We start from the raw sequence: 24,550 nt of genomic DNA on the forward strand, positions 1-24,550 counted from the left end.
TTTCTATTTGTTCCTAGTTTTCACTGATACCTTGACAGCAGTATTTTTTGATCATGTTTCCGCTTCTCTTGCTGTCATGTACACGTTCCTAGAGCAACAACACAGACAAAAACCGAGATGGTAATTTTGATTTTCAGACACTTTAGGGACTTTTCTTTGGCTTTTGAATTAGAATGGGCAGAGGCTGTAATATTTCTTACACTGTGCATCAACTCCCAGTGTTTTATATGCTCCAGAAGTCAAGACAAGATACAACTGTGCTCGCACAGGTTTCTCTGTGCAAGGTCTGCCACAAAGCTGACTCATGATATTGCTGCAGTCCGGGGAAGACTGCAATTGTGTGCAGGGAAGCCTCTTCCAATCCTTTACAGCAAATGCAAACATGACATTTCCTCTCCCATGGCTGATTTCCACACAGGTTCACAGGAACCTCAGGGGTTCATACTGTGTCCACAATATTGATCTCATTTAGATTCAGTTTTGTGATAATCTCTAGTAAATACACCCATTCCTGGGAATACTTACAGCAGGATACATATTATTTCTAACCCCACCAGGTCTACCTCACTCTGGAAGGCTCTTAAGGTTTCACTAGCCCTTAAGTTTTTTATCTTCAGAATATAAAAGGAGGACAGCAACAGGAGGATGATCTATTAGGGGTACTTGAATGTTAGGACTGCCGAGGAACAAGATGGCAGAGGAACAGCTGTGATTAATCAGAACAGTGAATACAATTGCAAAATGAACAGTGAGGGAAAAATGGGAATGAAATTGATTAAACTGTGTAGCAGCAATATTAAAATGAGATTCACAATTAGCTGTGAGGGGAGCTTTCTCTAGTGCTGAAACTTGTGAAAGCCCTTAAAGACACAGTTACTCCAGGAATGAGTCTGAGTACACAGGATGGCCACACTGAGTCAGATCATCTAGCCTATGCCTCAGTCTAGCACTCTGCCTAAAGCAAAAGACCTCAGGAGCATGACAAATACACGTAAACCCTCTCTGCCAGCCTCTAGTAATTTGCAACTCAAAAATTAATTATCTTTAATGAGAAAATCATTAATGGATTCCACTTCCATGAGCAAGCCTGGGTTCTCCTCAAGCCCAGGAACAATTTGAGTAACCACCACATCCTGGAGAGAGAAGCTCTACAGCTTAACAACTCATTTTAGAAAGAATCTCTCCTTGGATCTGTTTTGTCCACAACTGCTATACACCTTAGATGCCTACTAATTCTTGTGACAAAAAAGTGTGAGTAGTATTTCCTTATCCTCAATCTGCAACACTTATGACCTTGTAGGCTTCTGTAGATTATTTTCATTCATCAGCCTTCCAAGCAGAAAAGTCCTCACCTGCTTAGTTTTTCCATCTCTAGTTGCCCTTTTTTTTTCTGCAGGCTTTAGATCTGCAAACAATTAAATTCGGGCAGATTTGATTATGTGCTTAACTTTAAGGACAAAAACATTACTTCCTAAATGAAGGCATAGGCAACTAGTATATCAACTAGTATATCAAGTCCTCACAGCAATGGTAAACTGTTGATTAAAAGAATTTACCAGGTATTTCTTCGTGATCCCCAGCACCAAAGATTCTAGTTAGCATGAACAATGTTCTCTGGAAGGACTCCGAAAAATTGTGGAGAAGTGTTACAGTAAAATGACCTTGGGCACAAGATCTACTAGTGATGAGTATTAATTCTGTGGGGCAACAGACAACAGGTGAATTGGGGGGGAGCAGGGGAAGTAGAGGAGAAAGAACGGCTTTTATGATAATAAATTTTCTGAAATGTATGAACACCACATGATGCTCACTGCAGTTGCTGAGTGTCCAACCCAGAAACGTAGAATGCCTGGGTTACCAGCAGCTGTGATACAACTATATTGGTACTATCTTTCCAAATGGTAATTGGATCACTGTTCTCATAGATTTGTTGAAAAATGAGTGCAATGCAACATGTAAACATATATGCACTGCTTCCCTTTTGGAAGGACTGTAAAACCTCACGTGGAATAGAGTTAACTGGTGTGAAAATAACCTTGTGTCCTTGTCATCCCTGGGCAATTGTCTGCCACAGTAGTTGTAGTCCCTCATGGAAGGCAGCACTGCTCCCACTGCAGAGCCCTCTTCTGAGGTGCAGGTCCAGAACTCCGTTATATCTGGATGCACAATCCTGCACTGTCCTGTTGTAATACCAGCTGAATATAAGTGGGAAGGACTTCTTTAAATGAAGGATCCTATTTATCAAAGAGCCCAACTTGTTCTGCAGGGCTGTTTTTTTGCCATCATATTTACTCCTCCACTGCTCTTTGCTACTTGCACACTACCAATCTGATTTTTCATCTACATGGAAGTACTAACACTGTCCAGCCTTGAAAAGCTGCTTCCTGTATGCTCTTCCCTGCCTTTTCTCCTGACATAGAAGGCTGTGTTCAGCAGTCTCGCCCACTAACAGCAACTTTTTGACACCTGTCTGTTAGCCAATCCTTAGTCTGACAGACCCCGCAGATAGAGGAGTCTATTTTTAAACAACAATGTCCTACGATAGTAAGTCAAACACCTGATGACATTTAAGTAATGTTAGATTCAGATCAACAAATTCATTATCTATGGAAAAAGCAAGAATGGTCTTGTTCAACAGGAGCTATCTTTGACATGGCTGCTCAGAGTAAATAATAACTCTTCTTTAATGCTTCACTGAGCTACAGGCTCTCAGAGCTGGGCACTGGTAAGCAGTAACCATAATTACTGTTGTTTTCACTTGCCATGAAACCAGTACATTTAAATAGCTTCCCACTTCCATCTGTAAGCTGGATGTCTCCTTAACCTGAAAACCTCCAGCTCCTGTGCTGGTTGTTGCTCTAGTGGATGATTTCTCCTCTGTGCTGTCCCCTGATGACTGCCTTTATTTCACCTGACATGTGCATGACACATATTCACTGCATTTGCACCTGAGATGCACCAACACAGATTCAATGCCCCCACTTCCCAGCTTTATGACTGCTAGCTAAGTGACAAAATACATTTACATTTTGTAAAAGCTTGTCTGTGTTGGATCACTATCTGGTGGCCATCTCTGCAGCTAGAGAGAAGGGGGGGGAGTCACATAATAAATTGTGGAGCCACACAGTTTATTTATCCAAAACTTGATAAATTAACTCAGATCACCTGTCCCTGGCCACCAAGCCTGCTTCCTTCAGGACTATTTGCATTCCAGACTTCTGAGCAACTCACAGCAGACATATTTTTTTAAAGCCCTAAATACGCTTGCTTTGCCACTCAAAATGTTACCCACCCCACCCTCTCCAGGAAAATAGCAGATGAAAGCACTGAACTGTGTTATAGGAACAAGCTCAGACAGAGGCTTCTAACCTCACCTTTTAACCACTTGCTTGCCTCCTGCAGGGCACTCTTGCAGCATTCAGAGGGTGCACTGCTTGACTCTGTGGGCACTAGGGCAGTGGTTCTGTGGGGATTTAGGGCCAGGCTCAAACAGATGTTCAGAGTAGTGTGTCCTGACAGAAGGATTTACCAGCATCTGACTGCAGCACACAGGGTACCCAAGTAGGGAGATGTGATGCGACCTCTGCTCAAGGAAGGATCAGAAAAACTATCTCTCCTGTCCATCACAGGGCCTCCCCAGGACAGAGTTATGTTTTCTCCCTGAGCAGAGAACTGAGTTCCACTTTTTAGTAGCTGTCTCACATCTCCCTGCTTCTGAAACCAGACTGCCATAGCACTCTGACTCTTTCTATAGTCAATTTGTGCATTTTAGGAACTTCAGAAAGATCTGAAAATCCCAGCTTAAGCATGTTCAGTAGTATTGAAAACATACCCATTTAAAGCTTCTTTTTTTTTTAGAATCACAGATTCTATTTTTTAAAGATTTGTTTATAGCATACAAGTTGTCCTCAATCTTGCATGCATTCTTAACAGCTCTATGAGACAAGAGCAAAGTCCATTATTCAGTTTACAGATGGAACATGAATGCACAGAGAGGCTGAGTACTTGCTGCTGGCAAAACAAGTGGCTAACTCATGTTCACCAAGGTTTAGGTTAATGTTGTAACAGGTAGGTCCCTTTTTCCCCTCTTCCCATGACACTTGCCTCCGTGCCACACAGGCATTTATTAAACCTTTGATTAGTCAGAGCAACAATGTAAAAAATCAAACCCTTCTGCAATCTTCTGGTGCAAATATTAATATTTGCATGTGATGCACACTTAAAATTCCCTCTCTCTGTCTTCCTGGCAAGCTCATTTGCCATGGTGACTATGGAAGCAAGTGTGAACATAAAGGCAACAGCCTGTGGAAGTCCCAAAGACAAATGGTTTTCCTTCTATACGACTAGCATTCCACCAGCTTTACTGAAGAGAGCTGGTGTAAACTTCTGCTCATCTGAGTGAGATACTACAGCATGTTAAAACAGAGGGAATATGGAGCTTAACCAAAATGCCACCTTTTTCTTCTTCTAAGAAAGGTGATAAAACTTTTGAGGCCTGACCTTACTCTAGCTAACTAGTGGAAGTAGAGAAAGGCCAACTGTGCATGTCTCTCGTCCTGATGGAGCAAATACTTTTTACACTAGAAATAAATGTCTCTGCATGCTGACAAACATTTCCAGCAGTCTAAGCACAGGAGAAAAGTGACCTAACGTGCTTATATGGAAAACCTGTTGCTCTGCAGAGTGAGTAAGCAAGTAAATCAGTTCAACGACTCACATTCAAGCTTGAAATAAGGCTGAGGTTTTTTGATGGTGAAGTAAAACTCTTGCAATCTAATTCACTGCTTACATCAGTAAACTTATCTTTTGTTTGTTGCCAGAAATAGAAATAAAAAAGGAAATACATAGCGGAAATTAAGATGCAGATTCTCAAGGTCTTTTCTAATGCCACCATAAACCTACTGTAAAAAGCTGCAATACACCAGGTGAAAATTTTGCATCCATAATGACCTCACTGGTCTGAAATGCAGAGCATCAAGAAGCAGAGAACCTGGAGCACTCGGGTGAAAGATTTAAGCACATCATATGCAGTGGAAATAGGTGTCTCTGGGTTTTCTGTTATGTAGTGGTCAAAAGAAGCAGCAATAATGTAAACATTTTTCTTTTGAAATGTAGAGGCAGAAGTTTTTCAGAGCTCTGAACAGCAGCAATGCGTGGAGAAGCTCTGCAGTATACTGTTCTGCTGTGTGGGACTCCCAAACCAGAGGCAGTGGTGAGGGTTGCCTCCGGGGAAGCATTCCCAGTGTTTCCATTTGGAGATTTGGCAATGTCTATGCTGACAGAAAACTGTGAACCAGCTTAGAAATATGCATCTACTTTCCACGGCTTGGAAATTTAACGGTTACAATATCCCCTCCCATATCAAATGATACCATTTGCTCTTTTTCAGGAAATGCTCCAGAGAGAAAAGAAAAAACAACAAACACCAATCTATTTGTTTTACATCTGGTTATTTAAAATCTCCATGGATGTATTAGCTGAATAACAGACTTAAATAAAACAGCTTGGAGCAGCAGCAGCAGTGGCAGCAGCAGCAGCCATTCTTACTACAAAGGATATCTGCAATCTCTGCTGGCTACAGTAAAACGTAGCATCTGTTGATCACTAGGGGAAGCAGGGAAGGGAAAGTAAAACCCATGTGGGCTCTGCCCTCTTCTGTCATATCCTTTCAGACCTCCAGGTGTGAGGCCCCCGGCACGGCCCGTGCCATCCGACCGGGACCAGCACAGCTGCACCAGCATCTCCGCCATGGGGAAGAAGAGCTGGGTGTCCCTCGAACAAGGGCAGGCTGTCTGGGGCTGGCAGACCGGCAGTGCCCACAGAAACACAGGCCTTTTGACACACTGCCTGTGCCGTGCTAGAAGATGAGCTGGCAATTTCTGTCTGCCTGGTTTTTATACACCCAGGCCCCAGCCTCACCGGGTGTCACTGCGCACCTCCCTCTGAGGTCTGCGCCAGCAGAGCCCAGGGCTGGCTCCCAATCACAGAACTAAACGTGGAAACAAAAGTTTTAACTAAAACGGGGCAAAATCCTGCCTAGACTTTACCTCTAGCAGGATGCAGCTCCCAGGGAATTTGTCTGGAAGCATGTGCTTAGCTATGGAGCTGAGTTGACAGTTTAACTAGTAGATCAAATAATTACATGATTTTGACAATGCAGTGTTTGTATTTGATTGTCTTAAAAATTAGTAATATCACAATTATTTTCTGCAGTAACAGCCCCCCCTGCAGCAGATCACTTTTCTTAATCAGCTAAGCTAAAGCTCCCACTGTGAGAAAATATCTTTTCAGCAGACTACTGATTTTCTCCCGCAATCTCCCCTCCTCCCCACTTACTCCTTCCTTCTTTTCTTCTCCATCATCAATCTTTTAAGCATGCCACTGTGCATTCACATTTTTCTTTCTGCACGTGTCAGCTCAACGCTCTTCCTCAGAGCCCTCTTTCTCCGCCAAAATCTTGCAAAGCAGACTTTTAACCACTCGTTTCCCGAACGGAGAACTCCACGCACAACTTTCAGGAAAGCCAGGCTCTACCGGGTGTTTCCCAGCCACCCTGGTCAGAATCCTCCCATCCCTCCACAACCCGCAGAAACGGTCAAAGGAGCCAAGTAAAATGAGGATTACTTACTGCTATGGCTTGGAGCCTCTCCTTGTGCAACTCTGCTTCCGCCATCCTGAAGAGCAAGGACACGGGAGAGAGGGGCGGGTGGGGGTGAAAATAGAAAAATAAAATAATAATAATAATAATAAAAAAAACCAATAAAAAACTACTACCAAAAAAAACCACCAAAACAACCAAGAAAAAAAAACCACAAAAACAAAACGAAAACAAACAACAAACACCCTAGAAACAACCAGCAACGAAAAAAGGCAAACAGAACCAAAACAGAGGACGCACTGCAGTCACCCGGGGGGGAGCTGGAGTAATTGCAAAGAAAGCCGAGCTCCTGTGTAGTAGTCAGACACTTTTGGAAGCGCTGCAGGCTGGCTCACGGTAGGATCATTTTAGTTGCTGGCCCGGTGCCTGCCTCGCTGCCTGTCTCCCAGCTGTATTGCTAACTGCATTTCATTGCTGCTTCTGTGCGCTGCTGCTGTCACACAAGCCATGTATGCACTCTCCCAGCAGCTGAGCGCAGGGATAGCTCGCATGGCTGTAATTTTTTGCCTTGACGTCTCAGCTCATTTGCTCCTCCTATGGGGCGCTGGGTCAACCGCGGGAGCCCGGCATCGTGCAGAGCAACCCGGAGAGCTTGGAGGGATGATGCTTGGAGGGATGCTTGGAGGGATGCAGCAAGGGGGTGCAGGCGGCTGTGCCCACGGCGTTGTCCTTAGGGAAGAGCGCAGCGGGGGGAGGGCAGGGCGGCGGGAGCTGCGGCAAGGCAGCGCCGGCAGCCCGAACGGAAAAAAAAGCCAAGGGAAAGGAGAGGGAGAGAGCATGGGAGCACAGCACAGCTGCTCGCCGAGGCAGGGCTGCTGCGGGGCAGCCCCTGGGAGCGGCGGTGAGGAGCGTGTGCGGGAGCGGAGCGGGGAGGGGGACGGTGTCCGTGCAGCCGGCACGTGCGCCGCACCTTGAAGCGCTTCATTAGCCCCAGACGCTCGGCAGTGGCCGAGCTGTAGGTGAAAACAGCCCTGACTGCAGAACCCAGGTGTGTTAGGGGTAGGGAAGGAGGCAGGTGGAGGAGGGAAGGTGGCCTGAGCCTACAGCGTGAGGGTACCCGTGATTGCAAGTGTAGCTTGGGATGTGCTTGCAACCTCCTCACATCGTTGTTGTTGTTGTTGTTTTTTTCCCAGTGATCTCCCATCTGCTTTTTTATTATTTTTTTTTTTTTCTCCTCATAAAGTGCAAAGAAGCCTCCTGCTCTCTCCCAGCCTGGATGCTGCTGCTGCTGCAGGGAGGAGCACAGGGATGTCCCTGAGCCGGGGAAGGCACAGCTGGAGGGCAGGGCAGGGGGCTGAGCGTGGCATCCTGCTGCAGTCCCTCTGCAGGGAGCAGCAGCGTGTTGTGCAGCACAGAATTCGGTTTTAAGAGCCCCGTGCTGACAAGACGGGGAAACTCCATCATCTCGGAGGAAAAGTGGCCTGGAGGTCACCTTGCTTTCCATGTGCCTGCCCTTTTGTGTGCCACCCAGCCTGGCGTTTTACCTCTCTGCTGGCATCCCCAACTCCTTTCCCAGATGTCCTCCACCTTCATCCCATTTCCAGGTCTGGGATGTGCTACTTGCTGCAGGCTGCTTTTAAAGGCAGCTGCTTTCTCAAGTGTTCCTACCTCCTGGTCCCATTTCCCTTACTGGTGCCCAGCTTCCTTGTCTTGTGACATCATGTCAAAATGACTTCTTGCCTAGCTTTGCCTCCATGAGAGTGGCCCTTTGTTGTATGGAAAACTCACAAAAAATTATAATTCCAGTAGTCTGTTGCCAAAAGGCAAAGTTTTATTGCTATATCCCAAGGGAGGCAGTACGTGTAAGTGGGTGTCAGGGTGGGCTCACAGCTAGGGGAAACACAACATCCCAGCTTAAACTGGGATACTCTTTCAGATTCCCAGCTCTAGGCAATTGGATGACATCTGTCCTGTAGCTTATTTGGTCCCTTTCAGCTTGGTTTTCTCCAAAACCTCTATTTTTTTTTGTTGGTTTGGTTTGGTTTGGTTTGGTTTGGGTTTGGTTTGGTTTGGGTTTGGTTTTTGTTTTCAGTCACCACATAAAGGTCCATGTATTGCTGCTTATATTACTACAGCTGTTTTTGAAATTCCTCATCATGCAGGATCCAGACATCTGAACTCCCACAAGTGCACTAAGAACATACATGGGCAACTCCTACTAAGACTTGCAAGCTATGCAATTAAATCCCTTCAATACCCTTCTCATGTTCTGCAGTTAGGCCTTGCCCAGGGGAGAAATTCTGCTACAGGCTTTATCCAGCAGAGGCAGGGGTATGCCCCAGGGCTAACTAGAGCTGGAGCTGGGATGGGCAACCTATTCAGTGGTGGGAGAAATTCACCACATTAGGCCATCCCCTCTTCCCTTCCACATGGCATCCACTCAGCAAAGCACTGAAATATTTATTTAAGCACATTCAAGGTAGTTGTACATTAAATTGCATGTGTGCATCTCACCCTGATGCAAAACCTTGTGGCAGCTCATGAAGAACAGTGACTGCAGCCTGGACATGGCATTTACTTGTTGTTTGTCCTCTCATTTAGCTGCAGTGCTTGTTAGTAAGCTGGATGCATCATAGTGAGTGCTGAGGCATTCCTAGCTCCACTGAAACATACTGCAGGACTGTGCACCTCTGTCACTCTGGTTTTCCAAGGAGATGTGCATGGACTCTGCTGTAGCAGCCCACCCTGCTGGCTCTTTATGATTGTACAGGAATGACAGAGGATGCCTGAACAGCAGAGCAGTTTCTTGCAATCCAGAGGAAAGGCTGGAAGCGATGCAGTGATAACCACTAGTTTCCCTACAGTGTCTTTCTTTTGTGTAGCTTGAAGCCTGTGATGCAGTGAGGTGGAAATCCTTCATGCAGATTGTTCACAGAGCACACCCAGGTGCAATGACATCTGTAAGGTCACTTACTAAGCCATGACAGAGTCTAAGGGGACAGCCCCTATGGACATTTGGTTATTGCAGGCATTAAATAAAACAAAGAAAAAAACAACCACCCAGTTCATTTTTATATGTATGTCTATGTTGGTTAAGATTTTTTGTTCCCAGACTGTTTTGCTATGTTAGTTAGAAATCTTAATAAAGATAGAAGAAATTGTGTTAAGCATCACAGGTTTTTTTTGTTTGATTTGGTGTGGATTGGTTTGGTTTTATTTATAGGGTAGGAGGACAGGATAGTATCTGCAAATTTTGAATCTACTAGGAAAACAAGATGTTGGAAGCTGTAAGGAGGAGCAAGAAGATTCTAGAAAAGTAGGTAAGCAAGAAGAAAGAAGCACTTTAATATACTTTCTTTGGTAGTTAGAAATGTAGGACAAAGGAAAAAATGTCCCTATTATTTTTCAAATGTCAGTTATAAGGCTGTTCTTTTCACTGCAGTTTTTAAAAGAGAAGAAACTGCTACATCTTAATAATGTGTGAATGGCATAGAAAACAGTCTGCTCAATGCTGGGAAGGATCCTGAAAGCACTTGGACCTATCTGTAGCCCTGAACTTTTAATGAAACAGCCTCGTTCATGGTGGAAATCATGTTCTTTGCCTTGCCATGGAACTGAGCTGGATTAGGAAAAGTCCTCGTTTAAAACACCACTGTTTGTTTGTGGTTTTTTTCAGAAACTTTTTGTTTACTTGTTTGTTTGTTTTGCCATTGCCCTACATACAACCAGAACCTGTCGGCGTGGTGCTGGGCATCTTGTCCTTCATGCAAAACCCTTGGCTTCCCATCCTCCTGGCTATTGGTAGGACTGAATCAGTCTAAGAAACCAGACTTTGGCCTGAGAACTGCACAGGGAAGACACACATACACTCGGGAAGGTCAGGATTAATGCCCCAGCCATTACAAATGCATTGGCATGCTTTTGTGATGACAAGTTAGTGACTGAGTCCTGGCAGTGGTTGCCAAGAAAACACAGAGAGCAAGGAAGGAAAACAAGCTTCACGTTTGCATCTCAGATTGTTTAATAGGGGATACTTCTGGCTCTTAAAATTACCACATGCCAGCATGTTGCATTGTGCTGCCCTAACACTGTTCTGGCATCCTCACTATTGTTGAGCATTCCTCCCTAGGGCTTATTTGAACTGTATTATTTTCATCTAAGATGAAATTCTGATGTTTGATTAATCTACTCTGGGGGACTGGTGGTGGGGCTGCCCAGTCTGGTGCCACTCATAGTGGCAGAGGTGAAAGTGAGAGGTGGCTGAACACCCAAATACTTGTCTTCACACCTGCAGTGCGGGGTGGCACCAGTACACCTTATTGTTCCCCCCTGCCCCTCACATGGGGTTTCATGGGCACAGCTCCCATGTGTTGTGGGTTGGTGGGGAAATCAGTCCAACTGACAGGTCGAACAAAGGCTGGGAAATGTCCCCTCCTCCTCCCATGGCATTTCACATCTGGAAAACAAAGATGGGGAAACCATAAACAATATGCCTGAAGTTAACAGGAGGGCAGTAGCAGAGCTCAACCTATACCTCTGAGCCCAGTTCTGTAAGTGCACAAGATCGTTCTTTCATCATTGAAAAATCTGTATATCCGGCTTGGTTTAACTGAAGTTGTTTCCCCATTTTTTTGTGTCTCGGTTTTGTCACTTGCTATCAAGACGTGGAGTTGAAGCATGCACAGCAGGAGATGGTATTGTTTGAGGAATAAAAAGCTAGAGCAGAGGGCTTTGTTTTAAACCTCCCCAAGACAGCAGGCTTATGAATAGGTAAGCCATCATTTATTAATAAGTGCAGCCTATTAGGTTTTTCCTTGTTTGCTTGGTTTCACTCTGCAGCGATGGGGAGTTTGCTCTGTGAACTCCTCTGACCAGAGGGGTCTCCTCATGGTGATGCCAATGGCAGGACACCTCCTCTCAATGGATCACCAGAAACTGTCAGTGGAAGGGGCCCTCAAAAGCCTCCATGCAGCAGAGGTCTTCTGGCCAAGTGATGTCTGTTGTCCACAAGCAGTTGCTTTAAGTCATTCTGCTGGTAGCAGGGACAGGGACAAGAAGCAATGGCTCTCCTGGGACTTCTTGCCTGGCCAGCCCCCCTGGCATGCTTAAACAGCCTCATGTTAGCCTGAGACTTATTCAACACCTTCAGTCCTTGGCAGTAAGTAATAAAGCAAGCCACAAAGCACCTGCTGTCAAAACCTGAAGGTCAGTAAAACAGGAGATCCTGTTGGCAGTGACTTTCCTTGAAGCAGGGAAGAGCAAAAAGAAATTAAGCACGCATTTCACCTTTCTCCCTTCTTTCCTCTAATGATAGCTGGGGTTATCTGAAGCTTCCCAGGTGGAGGAAGCAGCAGTGGTGAACTCTTGACTACATACCCTCTGGCAGGAATAACTGAGGTATAAGCTTGTTTCCTCTTGGGATTTGTCTGCTCAAACCACAGCTCACTTACCCAGGAGTAAGGGTAAGTTACTGCAGGAGCCTAGCCTGCCTCTGGGGTAGCCAAAGAGGATTGAAGGACCTGCAGAGGAGAAACAAAAGGCAACCTTTCCCAGTTTCCTTTACTCTCTCTGAAATTGCACAAGAAGACAATCCTGGTTAGTCCTTGCCTTCCACTTTCTATTCCCAGTGCCTCCCTCAACACTTTGCACCTAGCTGGGGCAGTGAGAGGTGATGAGAGCAAGTGATATTCACAGCACTACAGTGCAGGCCAGCAATGTATCTGTGAATAGGACAATTCCTGACATTCTATTCTATCAGCCTAAGAATGCCACTGAAATAGGTCACCACCCCTTAGCTGCACATCCTTCTAGTTCTTAATGAGCTGAGATTCATGGGTACACTAGGACTTGTATTATCCACTCCGTTGGAAACTGTGGCATTGTGTTTCATGGATCCTGAGAACTTCAGTGCAGATAGGGAACAGACATTTTTTCCCCTTACCCTTAAAGCTGGCTTGGCTGTTCGAAGAGAAAGAGGAAAAAATGTACATTTTTAAACCTTGGAATTAAAAATGAGATCTTGGTTCCTGTAGATTCTGACATGTCCCTCTCCTTTATGTTCAAACAACCCATACTGTGGCAGGAAAGCTCCCTTTTAAAGGAGCATTTATTTCTGTTCTTGTGCCTGCTCATCATCCTCCACATATAGCATATAATTGAAATTATGTTCTCTTAAAAAATGCAAAATATTTATTGATGAGGTTTGTGATAGTACATTGGATTTTTCTTTAGAAATGAGACAGTGAAGAAGAGAAAGAAGTTACCTGCAGTCAACGGGCAAAACCTGAAGAAGAGATTAACATAAACTACTGCCCCAGGAGATAACTGGGGCCAGAATCTGAATATTTGGGTTTTATTGCTGCTCTGATCACTTCATGACCTTTGCTTCCATTCCCCCATATATGATAAAATGATAACTTTATACCTCTTTTTTAAACACCCTTTTGGCTCTAGACCTTCTAGTTTGTTCTCAGCTTGGTCTCCTATCTGTAACACAGAATCATAGAATGGTTGGGGTTGGAAGTGAACTTAAAGGCCACCCAGTCCAACCCCCCTACAGAAAGCAGGGACATCTCCAACTAGATCTGATTGCTCAGAGCCCAGTCCAACCTGGCCTAGAATGTTTCCAGAGATGAGGCATCTGCCACCTCTCTGAGCAACCCGTTTCAGTGTTTCACAACCCTCATTGTAAAAAATTTCTTCCTTAGATCTATTCTGAATCTACAATCTTTTGGTTTAAAACCATTCCCCTTGGTCCTATCTTAACAGCCTTCTCAAGGAAGGACTAGAGGATTGGCAGTGGATTTACAATGCAAAAGATTAATAAGGAGTCCACTCCAGTCTACAGGGGCAGCTTCCATTAGTGACAAACTTTCAGCTAAGGTTAAATAACCAGGAAAGTTATGACAGCATGCCTTCCTCCTCTGTGGAGAGGCTGAACAGCAAGGAGTATTCAAGTTGTCTGCATCAAGGCTGTAATTTAACAGTGGATGTTTCAGATCAGTCCACCTCAACTCCAATGTATTGTAGCAATGAAAGAGCTGGAATTTTGATTTTATCTCTTTGATGAAGAGGATTTAGATCCACCCATTCACATAAGAGGTCTGACAGTACTTTGGAAGAGGATCCAGTTATATTGGAGTCAGGTCTACTTATCATAGCCCACCTTTCTGAATTCTGCAGAGACCTATCATGTAGCCTTTAAGCCTCCTGGCTAGTAATGCCAGTCCCAAAAAAAGGATGCCCTAATGACAGATTTTTTAGCAGTATCCCATCCTGGGTCTTCTGACCTGAAAAAAAAGGAAATGGATGCCTTTTCACAGGAATAATCTCTTGGCCTTTTGGCCTCTGCTTCAGAGGCAGAAAGTCACTTAGGAGGAGCAGAGACAAAAAATAACTGGCTACTCTCTAGATCCATGCTGAAAGTTTAGTATGAATGTTTAATCAGTCTACTCTACACCTGAATTGTTACATCTAGCTTTCATTGTTAGGTAGGGAATTTATTAAGCTTTTGACAGCCTGAGGCAGCCACAAGGTGCCAAGAGTTTGCCTTGAACCAGTGTAACACTCAGTTTGTATTATGCAAAGCCACTACATTGCATATGGGCAGGTGCTTTCTTCCAAGGATCATTCAGGCTGTTGTTTCTTCTCCATGGTCTCGCTTCCAGTGCTCAACTCAAAGACATGGAAGCACACTGTGGTGTCTCTCTCATGGGAAAGGCATCCCCAGTGGCTCCTTGCTCAGGTGCCACTGCAAGGGCTTTTTAGAGACTAGAGCTACAGACTACAGCAGTAGATGCTAGGGGAAATAATAATTGGGCTTCCTGAGGAACACGTAAGTTCTACTGACTTCCTGTTCCCTTCACTCTAATGGTATCATTTTGCTCTTTAATGTTATAAAGTACAAATTGGAGAGCTGTTTTACATTATATTGCATACCACACAGAAGCCTCACTCAAGGTGAGATTACCATTTAACTGGTATGTCTGGCGTGCAGCTAATTAGGAAATCATCTTGATATGTTGCACCTCTAATGTACAAATGCCTCCTCTGGTAAGTAGCATTCAGAAGAGTCAGTATTCATTAAACTCAGTAGTCAGCAATTCCTAGGATGAAATTTAATGCTGATTTGCAAAGCCATATAAATGATTGACATTGTGTTCCACTAATTTTAGTGGAAGATGATTCTTAATCCTCTAGACTGCTTTGAAAATCCCTGTCAACATGTCTGCATTTTAAGTTTCTGCATATGTTCCAATTTTGGAACCTGGAGAAGACTACAATACATAATTGTTTCAACACTAATCAGTCACCTAACCTTTTAAATGAAGATATTTGGGAAGAAGCTGGATGCTTTAACCCTGAAAGCTTCTAGTTAAATCTTCATTTAGTACTTAAGCAGGTTTTTCTTCTTTCTCCAGCATGCTCTGGTTGATGTCTCTGGTACTGGAGAACAGCAAAATGTGGGGCAAGGCTGCAGGTATCCTCAAACTCACAGTAAATTCAGAGTTCTTGAAAAAGGCCTGAAGGGATGTTCACCTGTTGCTAGGAGAGTACTGCTTGGTGTGTGAAGAATGAAAAGAAAGAGGCCCCCTGTGAAGTGGGACTGGCCTACAACAGGCAGAGCCTACTGTAGTTATCTGCAGTGTTCTAGGCACTAGTTAATCATAAATTAAAATAACGGTAACCACGCAGCAGGGCCTCTGCACAAATGGAGAAGAAGGAGACATGTCAGGTTGTTAATTTAACAAAATAAGACTTTCTTTCTTGAATACTTCTTGTGCAGAACTACAGCCTTACAGATTTCTACTAGGAGCTTTGAATCTATTTAGTGAAAGTGAAAAAAATCCATCATGCTTTTAACACTGCCCACTCTTCACAGCATAAGAGTCTGACAATCTCATAAGGATTGCTTTGCTTATAAAATTATAAAGTGAGAAAGAGATAAAAACAATTAAAAATATCTATTCTTCATTATGTTACCCATTTTGATTGCTTACTCTTTTCTCCTAGAAAAGAAGAAAAATTATCTCCCTTTTCTATTTTTCCCTTGATTTCTTTAGGTGATTGATTTATTTAGCTTTTCTGATGTAACGGACAATAAAACATTTGCAGTTTGGGTGCTCAGCAAAGGCACGGAAAGTGCTGTACTATCTGTCTGCATCAGATCTATTTAGGCAGCTTAATTTTCTCCACATTTAAGTCTGTTCTACTTGTGGAAAAAATATACTTTTAAAGTCTGATAAAATACTTCCCGTTGAGATTTGGCAGAACAAAAAGTGTTTGTTGACTCCAGTGCCCAGGCAATCGCACAGTGTGGTTTGATGGCTGGCTCAGGAGACTTCTAGCCTGGGTACAACTACGTACATATGTCTACAGCAAATGCCAATATTGTGTCTGGTGTGTGATGGCAATGAGGTGACAGGAACCCTGGACATGTCTGTTTTGAACAGCATCTTCAACAGATATTTTTAAATCTTCAGATCGTGTAAAATACTAATTGCTAATCCCAACCTTATTGCTCTCTGCAACTACCTGAAAGAAGGTTTGAGCGAGGTGGGAGTCCATCTCTTCTCCCAAGTTACAAGTGCCAGGACAAGAGAAAATGGCCTCAAGTTGTGCCAGAGGAGGTTTAGATTGGATATTAGGAACTGTTTATTCACTGAAAGGCTTGTTAAGCCCTGGAAGAGGCTCCACAGGGAAGTGGTGGAGGCACCATCCTTGGAGGTATTTAAAAGATATGTACATGTGGTGCTGAGGGACATGGTTTAGTGGTGGCCTTGGCAGTGCTGGGTTAACAGTTGGACTTGGTGATCTTAAAGGTCTGTTCCAAACTCAATGATTATATGGTTCTATGTTGATGTGAAAGCCCCATTTAAGGATGTTACTGTTCAGAAAACTGGGACCATATCATAGAAGGGACTTGAAAAGTTGTATTGTGTGTTCTCACATTTTGGCTCTATCTAGGAATTTCAGTGTGTTTTTGTTTTGGTTTGGTTTGTTTTTTTTGTTTTGTTTTGTTTCATTTGCTTTTTTCCTCTGATCACACACATAGAAAAATGTGGAATCATACAAACACTTGCAGCTAAATTACATGGGGTGTGTAAGTGATGATTTCAAGCCCCAAGTATTCTACTTTAGTAACAAATGTATGTGTCTTTAAGTCAGTGATGTTACTTACAAAACAAATCTTTATCTAAACAACATTAAATGATTTTATTTAGTTGAGTAGATAAATAAGCAAACATTCTGTAAATGCGGTTACTAATCAAGCCCTGGCTACTTGCAAATCACTTATTTTGTGAAGGTATTCCTTTGCCTGCTGTCTTTTTGCTCTCTTGATATGAAATCCTCAGTACTGGGACTACTTGTTATGTGGCTGCTAAGGAAGAATTATGATTTATTAAATTTCACCTGGCATTGCAATAGCTGCCCCTAAAAAAATCAAGTTAACATTTCATGTTTAAAAATATGTATAATTAGTGGCAAAATAATGATGCTATTTAAAATCTAGCTTACACATAAGATATGCATTAATTTTAAAGCAATAGGAAGAATAAAACCATTCCCGTTTTATTTGGGAGGCTTTTTTATATATTTCTCAAAAGGTTTGATTTTTTTTCATAAAGGTAAGATATAATCTGAGAAAAGCAATTTACTTTTTGTGTTGTTTTTTTTTTTAACTTTTGTATGGTATAAATGTAGGAATATAAACTTGCAAATGATGTGAATTTTTTTTTTTTTTGGTTGAAAATTAATTTGAAATCTTACTTATTAGAGACTTCAAAATAGTTTTCCTGGGAGCTCACATCACACCTTGAAGAACAACCCTGGATTTGATTTTTGCTTTCAAAATATCCTGTTATTGAACCACCTTGCACTTGTTATCAACTTAAGTTTCCCACTGGTTTGTAGTTCGTTCTGACTGTCAGTGATATATTGTGGTCAGGAGTTCCAGAATTTAGTTCAAAATTTTTTCTTCTTTTTAATAGCTTCTTTTTTTATTTTTTTTTTCTTGGTGTCACTGCACCTGTTATCCAGCTATCAGAGTTTAGATTTAATACTCTAGGCTGTATATCTCATCCCATGATGAAAGTGTACCAGCTGTGAAATTTTATAATGGGAATAATGCCTGCAATCAATATGAGCACAGTTCTCCCAACCATCAGAGAAAACCCACTGTTGCAGAAACAAAGTCTAGCTCATAATCTTCTGGAGTGAGGAAGAGAGATGCAAAACAAAAAAAACATTCTTGATACCTTGAAGAGAAACAAAGAATGTACTGAGAAAAATAGGTTATTAATGGAAAAATGACATTATATACAGAGGTTGCCTTTAGATTGGAGATCTGTCATGCACTGCAGAATTAAAATGATGCAACAGGGAAAGCAGAGCAAATATTTTAGTATGTTATTTTTGTATAAAAGATTCCACAAGAAGCATTAAACTTGGCTTTCCTTTCGCCTTGAGAGAGCTGCAATTTCAGCAGCTACAAAACCAGAGAGTCAAATGCAGCATTTCTGCAAGCAGGAAGCTGGAAAAACCTTTTGGCAGTGCCCACATCAGAGAGGACTGCAAATAAAAATTGGTTTGAAAGGCTTTAAAAGGTGTTTCAGTTTGTTTCAGAGATCAGCAGATGCACCTTACGATTGAATATGGATGTGCCCACCTGTAGAAGGAGCTCCATGTGCAACATAGGCAGTTCTCTTTCCTTTTGCTGAAACACTTATACTGTTGTATGTTGAACTGTGAGCAACCTGATGTCCACAGATCCTGTGGTTATTGAAGTTTTAATGCTTAATTAAGTCGTGATCTTTCGGCTCCAAATAAATGACTGTGTGATGACAAATACTGGCAATGACAATGCAGATGTTATGCAGTGGGATGTCCCACCCCCAGAACAGGTTACAAGCCATGGCTTCTATTCAGAGCCCTTGATGTGGTGAACGTGCTGAAGTCACACAAACCTCTGCTTGCAGGGCCTCTTCTGTTGCCCCACACTGTCTGGATTTCCTCAGCTGCTGGGTCTGTGCAGTACAAGGTGCTACCGTTTGTAGGTGCTACCACCTGTAGGTGTTACCATCTGTAGGTTTTTGAACCGTGGAAAGCTTTCTTGGGTGTTGAGAGGGCTGAAGGAGTGAGGTTTTGCCTACAGGAGGCGGGATAGCCTCCTGCTGTAGGACAGGGGTGCAGGAGCTCTGAGGTCTGTTCCTGGCTTTTTTGCACCCCGTGTCACCACCACCTAGGGCTCCTTCTCCCCCCATCTCCAAGGACTTGCAAAGCCCAGTGGTCTCTCTGCCAACCCACAGCCTGGCCGAGCTGTGGTGGGAACGCTGCCGGGAACTGCGGGAGAGGCTGAGAGTCCTCCTGGATTTCCACAAATGGCTGTTTCCCATGGCTTATAACTCAGCCAAGCTTTCAGAGAGGTTATTTTAAGTCAAAGCAGAGCATATTCTGCTTTCAGTGGTTTGCATTCCCCATTTCAATACTTCAGCCTGATCTGCGGGTGTTTCAGAGCTGCTAAAATAAGACACATACACACTGAGAAAAGAAAAAGCAAAAATGTTTCTGCTGCCCCCGTTGCAGAGTTGCTGCTGCTGTTGCAGCTTTATATCCACACGGAGCAGGAAAGAACGGAGAGAAACGTTTAACTTGGGGCTCCCTCCGTGCCAGTTGCAGATCAGATATTCCCCCAAAAGCAGCAGATCCCATGCCCTACCCCTGAAGAATCTGCATCAGTGGGAGACCTGCAGTCTCCCCAGGGCATCGCAGCTGTAACACAGTCAGTGCAATGCACAAAGGTACCTTGGTGCATTCAAATTAATTCAACCTTGTGCAAGGACATGCACATGGGCAGAGTTAAGCATTTGCCCTCCCCACCCTTTTATCCTCTAAGGCCACATTTTTCTTCTGTCAGGACAGGGACTTGAAGGGCAGCAGGTCAAGGCAGTCAGGACAAACGTGGCTCTCTGAGCAGAGAAAACTGTTGCTGTGATCTGTTCCCAACAAGCTGACACTTGGAGGGGTTGTCATGCGCTCGTGCTGGAGCTAAAAGGCCTTATAAGGCAAAGCCTGAACAAACTGTTAAGCAGTCTGAAGTGTTCCTCAGTGCTGAAAAACCTCCAGGGAATGCACAACATACCCCTGGCAAAGATTACAGCATATTTTACAGCAAGCTCATACAGTAACAAAGCAGATATTGTATCTTTGAATTTCGGTTCCGCAGGCTACTCTCAGCAAGAAAATTAAGATCAGGTCCCCTTCTTGGATTCAGTTAACTGCAGTGGGACAAACTAAGTGTCATTCATTAAACCTTCCTTTAAGGTTTAATAAAGTTGCACATCAAGTCTTCTGCAAAGGTGCTCTCCACAGCAGAAAACTTTTTTGGAGGCCTCTGTGTGCTGCTGGCTGGTCAAGCCAGACCTGTATAAGCTGTGGCAGTAGTTGATGCCAGTGACAAAACAAGCAGACCTTGGTTATGAAATCTGAGCATTAAACCAGCACTGCTTTGCCACTCTCCAGCTCACCTGGGAACAGGAAGTTGAGGACTTCCACCCTCTCGTTTCTCATCATGGCTCAGAAGAAGCTGTAGCACAGCTGTCTTTGCACCCTCCTCACAGACCTGGAGAAAAGCATTGCATGCTTAGATGCAACATGCAGGGAAAAGAGCTGAAGCTTTGCCCCTGCTCCAGCTAATCTCTCCCTCACCAAAGGCTTGGAGAGTGACATGAATGAGAACAACAAAAAAGTGTGACAGAAATTAGGAGCTCCGAGCAGAGACATTTTGCTGTGGCTGTGAAGCAGGCACGGCTGTGGCAACCCAGTGCTTCAGAGGCAGGAATGAAGGCTTAACAACATTCCTTTGGGAAGGCTGAGGACCATCATTCTTTTTCTGCTGGACTTAAAAGGCCTTGGACAACAAAGTCTGAAAACACTGTGTTTTGCTGCCTTTTCTTATGCTTGTTGGTTACAGCTACCTGCAGCTTCTAGTAGTTCAAGTAGTTTTCCTCTAATCTCCCTTTTCTGAAGCTCTTCAACATACTTTGAGGTGCTTACTCATTTGCAAAGCAATGAACTGTGCCAGAAAGACGTGGGCCATCTCTTTCCCTCACAAGCCAGATCAGACTGCTGCCAGTCTAACAGTTGTGCCTGTGGATGCCCACAGTCAGTTTCTCTAACATTTTCTCTGTCAGTTCTGCCTTTTGCGTTCCCTTACTGAAGCCTGTTTACTGTTCCAGCCCTTTGCTTGTTATTTTCTGATGTTTTAAAAGAAATTATTTCCAATTGCTTTTTTATGTTTCTACCCAGCTGCCTGGACATCCAGAGGGAAAAGCATGTTTAGCAGTTTTCCAAATGTGTTTGTTGAGAGCACCTTGATTAATTGTAAGAGCAAGAGAAAAGTGTGAATGCCAGTGTGAAATTACTTTCAAAAAGCAAAACTACTGAACTGATACTTGTTTTCTTCCTCTTAGAAGGAAGCCACATGCAGCCTTGCTGCAGCTGAAGAGGAAGAGGCTGGGCATCTGCTGGGTTCCCACTGGCTAGCCCTTCACACAAGAACTGATCCAATAGATCTCCACACAAGAAGGTCTTGCAAGCACAAGTAGCTTGTTCATGGATGCCAAAGATAGGATTGGAAGTAGTTTGGGCATGTCCTCTGTCCTAAGACAAATTAAGATACACTGCAACAGTTACAGTAAGACACACATTGTTATGGATGAAAAAGGTGCATCCATGCACCTTTATTACAGCATAACAACTGCAAGAAAGATTTATCTTACGTAAGTTTTGGTAGGGCGCTGGAGAGCAGGACACTACCACATAAATCAATCCCCAAAAGGTAATGTGGAAATCAGTAGGCAGCTAAAGGGATTGGGGTTGGACAAAGAGGTGATAGCAAAGTTAGTCATCTGCAGATGACAACTGACAGTGACTAAAGAGGGTTGCAAAGGGCCGTTTGTCCTGTAACCATAACAAAAAATAAATACTGTCTGTAAGTATTCAGACTTTTCAGCAAATTTGTTTTGAACATTTAACAACCCTTTCGTGCGTGGCTCTCTCAAAATGGACAACTATTTGAATGGGCAGGCACACCCATGAAGACAGAACCTTAGATAAATATCGCAGAAAATGACATTTGAAATCTGTTGGCACAAGAGCATTCTCATTGAAGACATAGGATCTCGAGGAAATGCCTTCTCTCAACTGTTGAGCTGGTGACCAGAAAAAGCCAGACTGAGTTGCAGTTATTTTAAAAGACTGGTGGTAAATGCAGGGAAATAGAGAAAGAGTATAGAGAAAAGCAGTGCAAGCAAATACTGTGCAGGAGAAAAACCCAAACAAAACCCACAAAAAATCACACCAAACCTCCCCCCCCCTCAAATCAGAATGAAGTTTGGGGATATCAACTCAGTGTTAAACTAAAGGTTAGAAGAATCAAAGCATAGAAATGGACACAAGTTCTCTGCTAGCTGAGGCAGATATGACAAATAGGTCAAAGCCTGTTATTAAGATTGGTTCAGGCCAGCGACTTGAAGTATGACTCAATTTGGTGTGTAACATACATGACTGCTTACGTCTAGCTAAGGGCATGCAAAGCTTTCACCAGCCTCCTGAAGCAGTCTTTATGTGGTGTAACATAAATGCCAGGCTAACATCAACTGCTGACACTGGAAACTTATTTATGTTGTCCTCTATATTTTATTCAAAAAACTCCTATTTTTTAATTTTTAATTTTCAGCATCATTATCTACTAGTTAGTAATGAGAAAGAAAAAATGCGAATGATTTCCAGATCTTGTAGGAAAAGGTGGATGAAAGCCAAATAAACTTTTTCAGAAAATAATATATGGATGCTGGGCTTTGATTTTGCTTAATCTCTTAGTATTTACAAATAAAGAATGCCAAGGAGGTAAACCAAACAGTTCAATGTTGTACATTTGACTCAGAACAGATCTTTGATAATGTCACCCTTGACTGGTGTCCAGACTGTGTGTTCACGAATGTTCCAGAAGTTCAAATACCACCACCTAACCTTTGCATGCTTCCAAGATAATGCCTATGCTGCCAATTACTACTGCATAGTTGTTACTGCATCATTTTGTACAGATGTTCCCAAAAGCTGCTGTTTACTCTGCAAATACCTGTGAAGGCGAGAGGAGCAGAGTTTGCAGAATTTAGTGATTTTTATTTAGGTTATCAAACAATCAAACTCAACAATGAGAAAAATATATTTTTACAATGTGCCTGTGTATGAAACTGCAGTCAGCTCACAACTCTGATGCTGGTACAACAAAAAAAGTACAAAAAGAAGCTTTGGCCTCTGACCAGAAACTTCTTGTTTAAGCCTACTCAGGTCCTACAAAAACTGAGAGTCAGACTGGTGGGTATTCTGCCCTGTTGGTGAACATCTTGAAGCCTTGTGCCTGGTTCAAAAAGATTTGTACTGGCCCGTTCTATGAAAATGAGTTGAACATTCATTTCTGAGGTTACCCTGGGTCAGACACTGCTCATAGGCTTGTATCTGGTGAGGGGAACTCAGATCTTTGTACCTGGGATTAAGTTCTGTAGTGGTACAAACCCACTCTATTTTATGGAATAAACCTGTGAGAGTACACTGTCCTCTCTGATTAATGTGGGGTTGAGGGCAGAGGAACCTCATTTTAATGAAAATATCATTATGAAGCTGACTAACTACAATGCTATTAGAGGGGAAAGCTGCATAGAGGGATGAATTGCTGTTTGTCTGCTATATGATTCATTCATCTGATTATGCCAATTGAAACAATTTGCTGCAGTGTCTTTTGTACACAACCAGGAAACACAGAGGCTCTCAGAGCTCCAGTGGTTCTCTCATTTTCCTGTGGCTTGGTACCATTTGAATCAACCTGCATGTAATTAAGAGTGTCCCTCATCATACGTAGAGGCACTTTTCTTAAGAAAAGCAGGCAAAGCCATATCAGGTCAAATTTGTCCAGTCTATGTAAGCCAGCCTGTAATGCTGGAAGGCTTGTAAGAAACAGACAAGCATGCTTTTGAGATCAAGGCAATCAGTGGGGATGACTTAATGGGGGCAAAGATCCCAGAATAGGTAAATGTTTGTGACAATGAACTTCTGCATGTGGCTGGTGGAAACCCAGAGTTTTGACCTTGCTCTCTCCCTCATTGATTCCCAGACCACTGATGTAGCCCTGAGTGTGCCATTAAGCTGCTCACCAGGACACATCACAGAAAGCCCCAGGCACGTGCAGCCTCATAGCTGCCTTTCTCTCTTGACTAGTTCTTTCCATGTGTCCTTGTTCTTGCCAGATAAGAGCAGAAGATCTCTTTTAAGTGCTTCTTGGCTGACACTGACCTCTCAATAGACAGATAAAAAGTAGAGAGATTTCCTCCTCCTGTTTTTTTCCTCCTCCCATCACTTATCTCCCTGGCTAAGCCAATTATAGTGCCTCAGAAGTGTCCCCACGAAGAAAGGGAAGCAGCCAGACAGACACCAATTCAATTTCCTACAAGCACTATACAGAGGTTGTTTTGTTCCTGAGACAGAGCCATTACTCCCTTGTGCCACTGGGGACTCAGCTGAAGACTTGAGTCCTGTGAGATAGTAAAAACGATGCAATATTCCTAAAAATCCAGCAGGGACTGCAGATACACCATGAAAGTATTGATTTCCTTATCAAGGAGTCCAACTTGTGCTCTAACGTTTAGGGTTTCAGGAAGCTGCGAAGGGGGAGAAAAACAAGGGAAGGGGTGTATGGGGGTGTGTGCAGCAGAGAGATGGAGAGGTCAGCACAGAGCAGGGAATGGAAGAATAAGTGATGATCTGTAAATGCCACTGGCTTTGTATGGATAGCTGATGTCATCCTTCTACCTAGGAAAAAAAAAAAGAAAAAGCTGACATTATTTGGATTTCAGTAGTAGCCTGTCCATGGATTAGGACTTGCTTTGTGCCAGA

The 24,550-nt window shown here is 43.3% G+C and overlaps 1 protein-coding gene across 8 annotated transcripts in view; it reads right to left on the bottom strand.

Moving 5' to 3' along the window:
* The window catches only part of PALM2AKAP2 (PALM2 and AKAP2 fusion), a 285,217-nt gene extending 278,115 nt beyond the window's left edge, over positions 1-7,102 (bottom strand). For 7 of the 8 annotated variants that reach the window (XM_051642428.1, XM_051642427.1, XM_051642426.1 and 4 more), the window contains exon 1: positions 6,629-7,102. In XM_051642428.1, coding sequence (XP_051498388.1) covers positions 6,629-6,673 — 45 coding nt within the window. In that variant the 5' untranslated portion in view covers positions 6,674-7,102. The remainder of the gene's footprint in view (positions 1-6,628) is intronic. The other variant, XM_051642422.1, reaches the window with a different exon arrangement.
* Between the last annotated feature and the right edge of the window lie 17,448 nt (positions 7,103-24,550).

Source organism: Apus apus, chromosome Z, assembly GCF_020740795.1.
Source record: "Apus apus isolate bApuApu2 chromosome Z, bApuApu2.pri.cur, whole genome shotgun sequence".
Taxonomy (NCBI): domain Eukaryota; kingdom Metazoa; phylum Chordata; class Aves; order Apodiformes; family Apodidae; genus Apus; species Apus apus.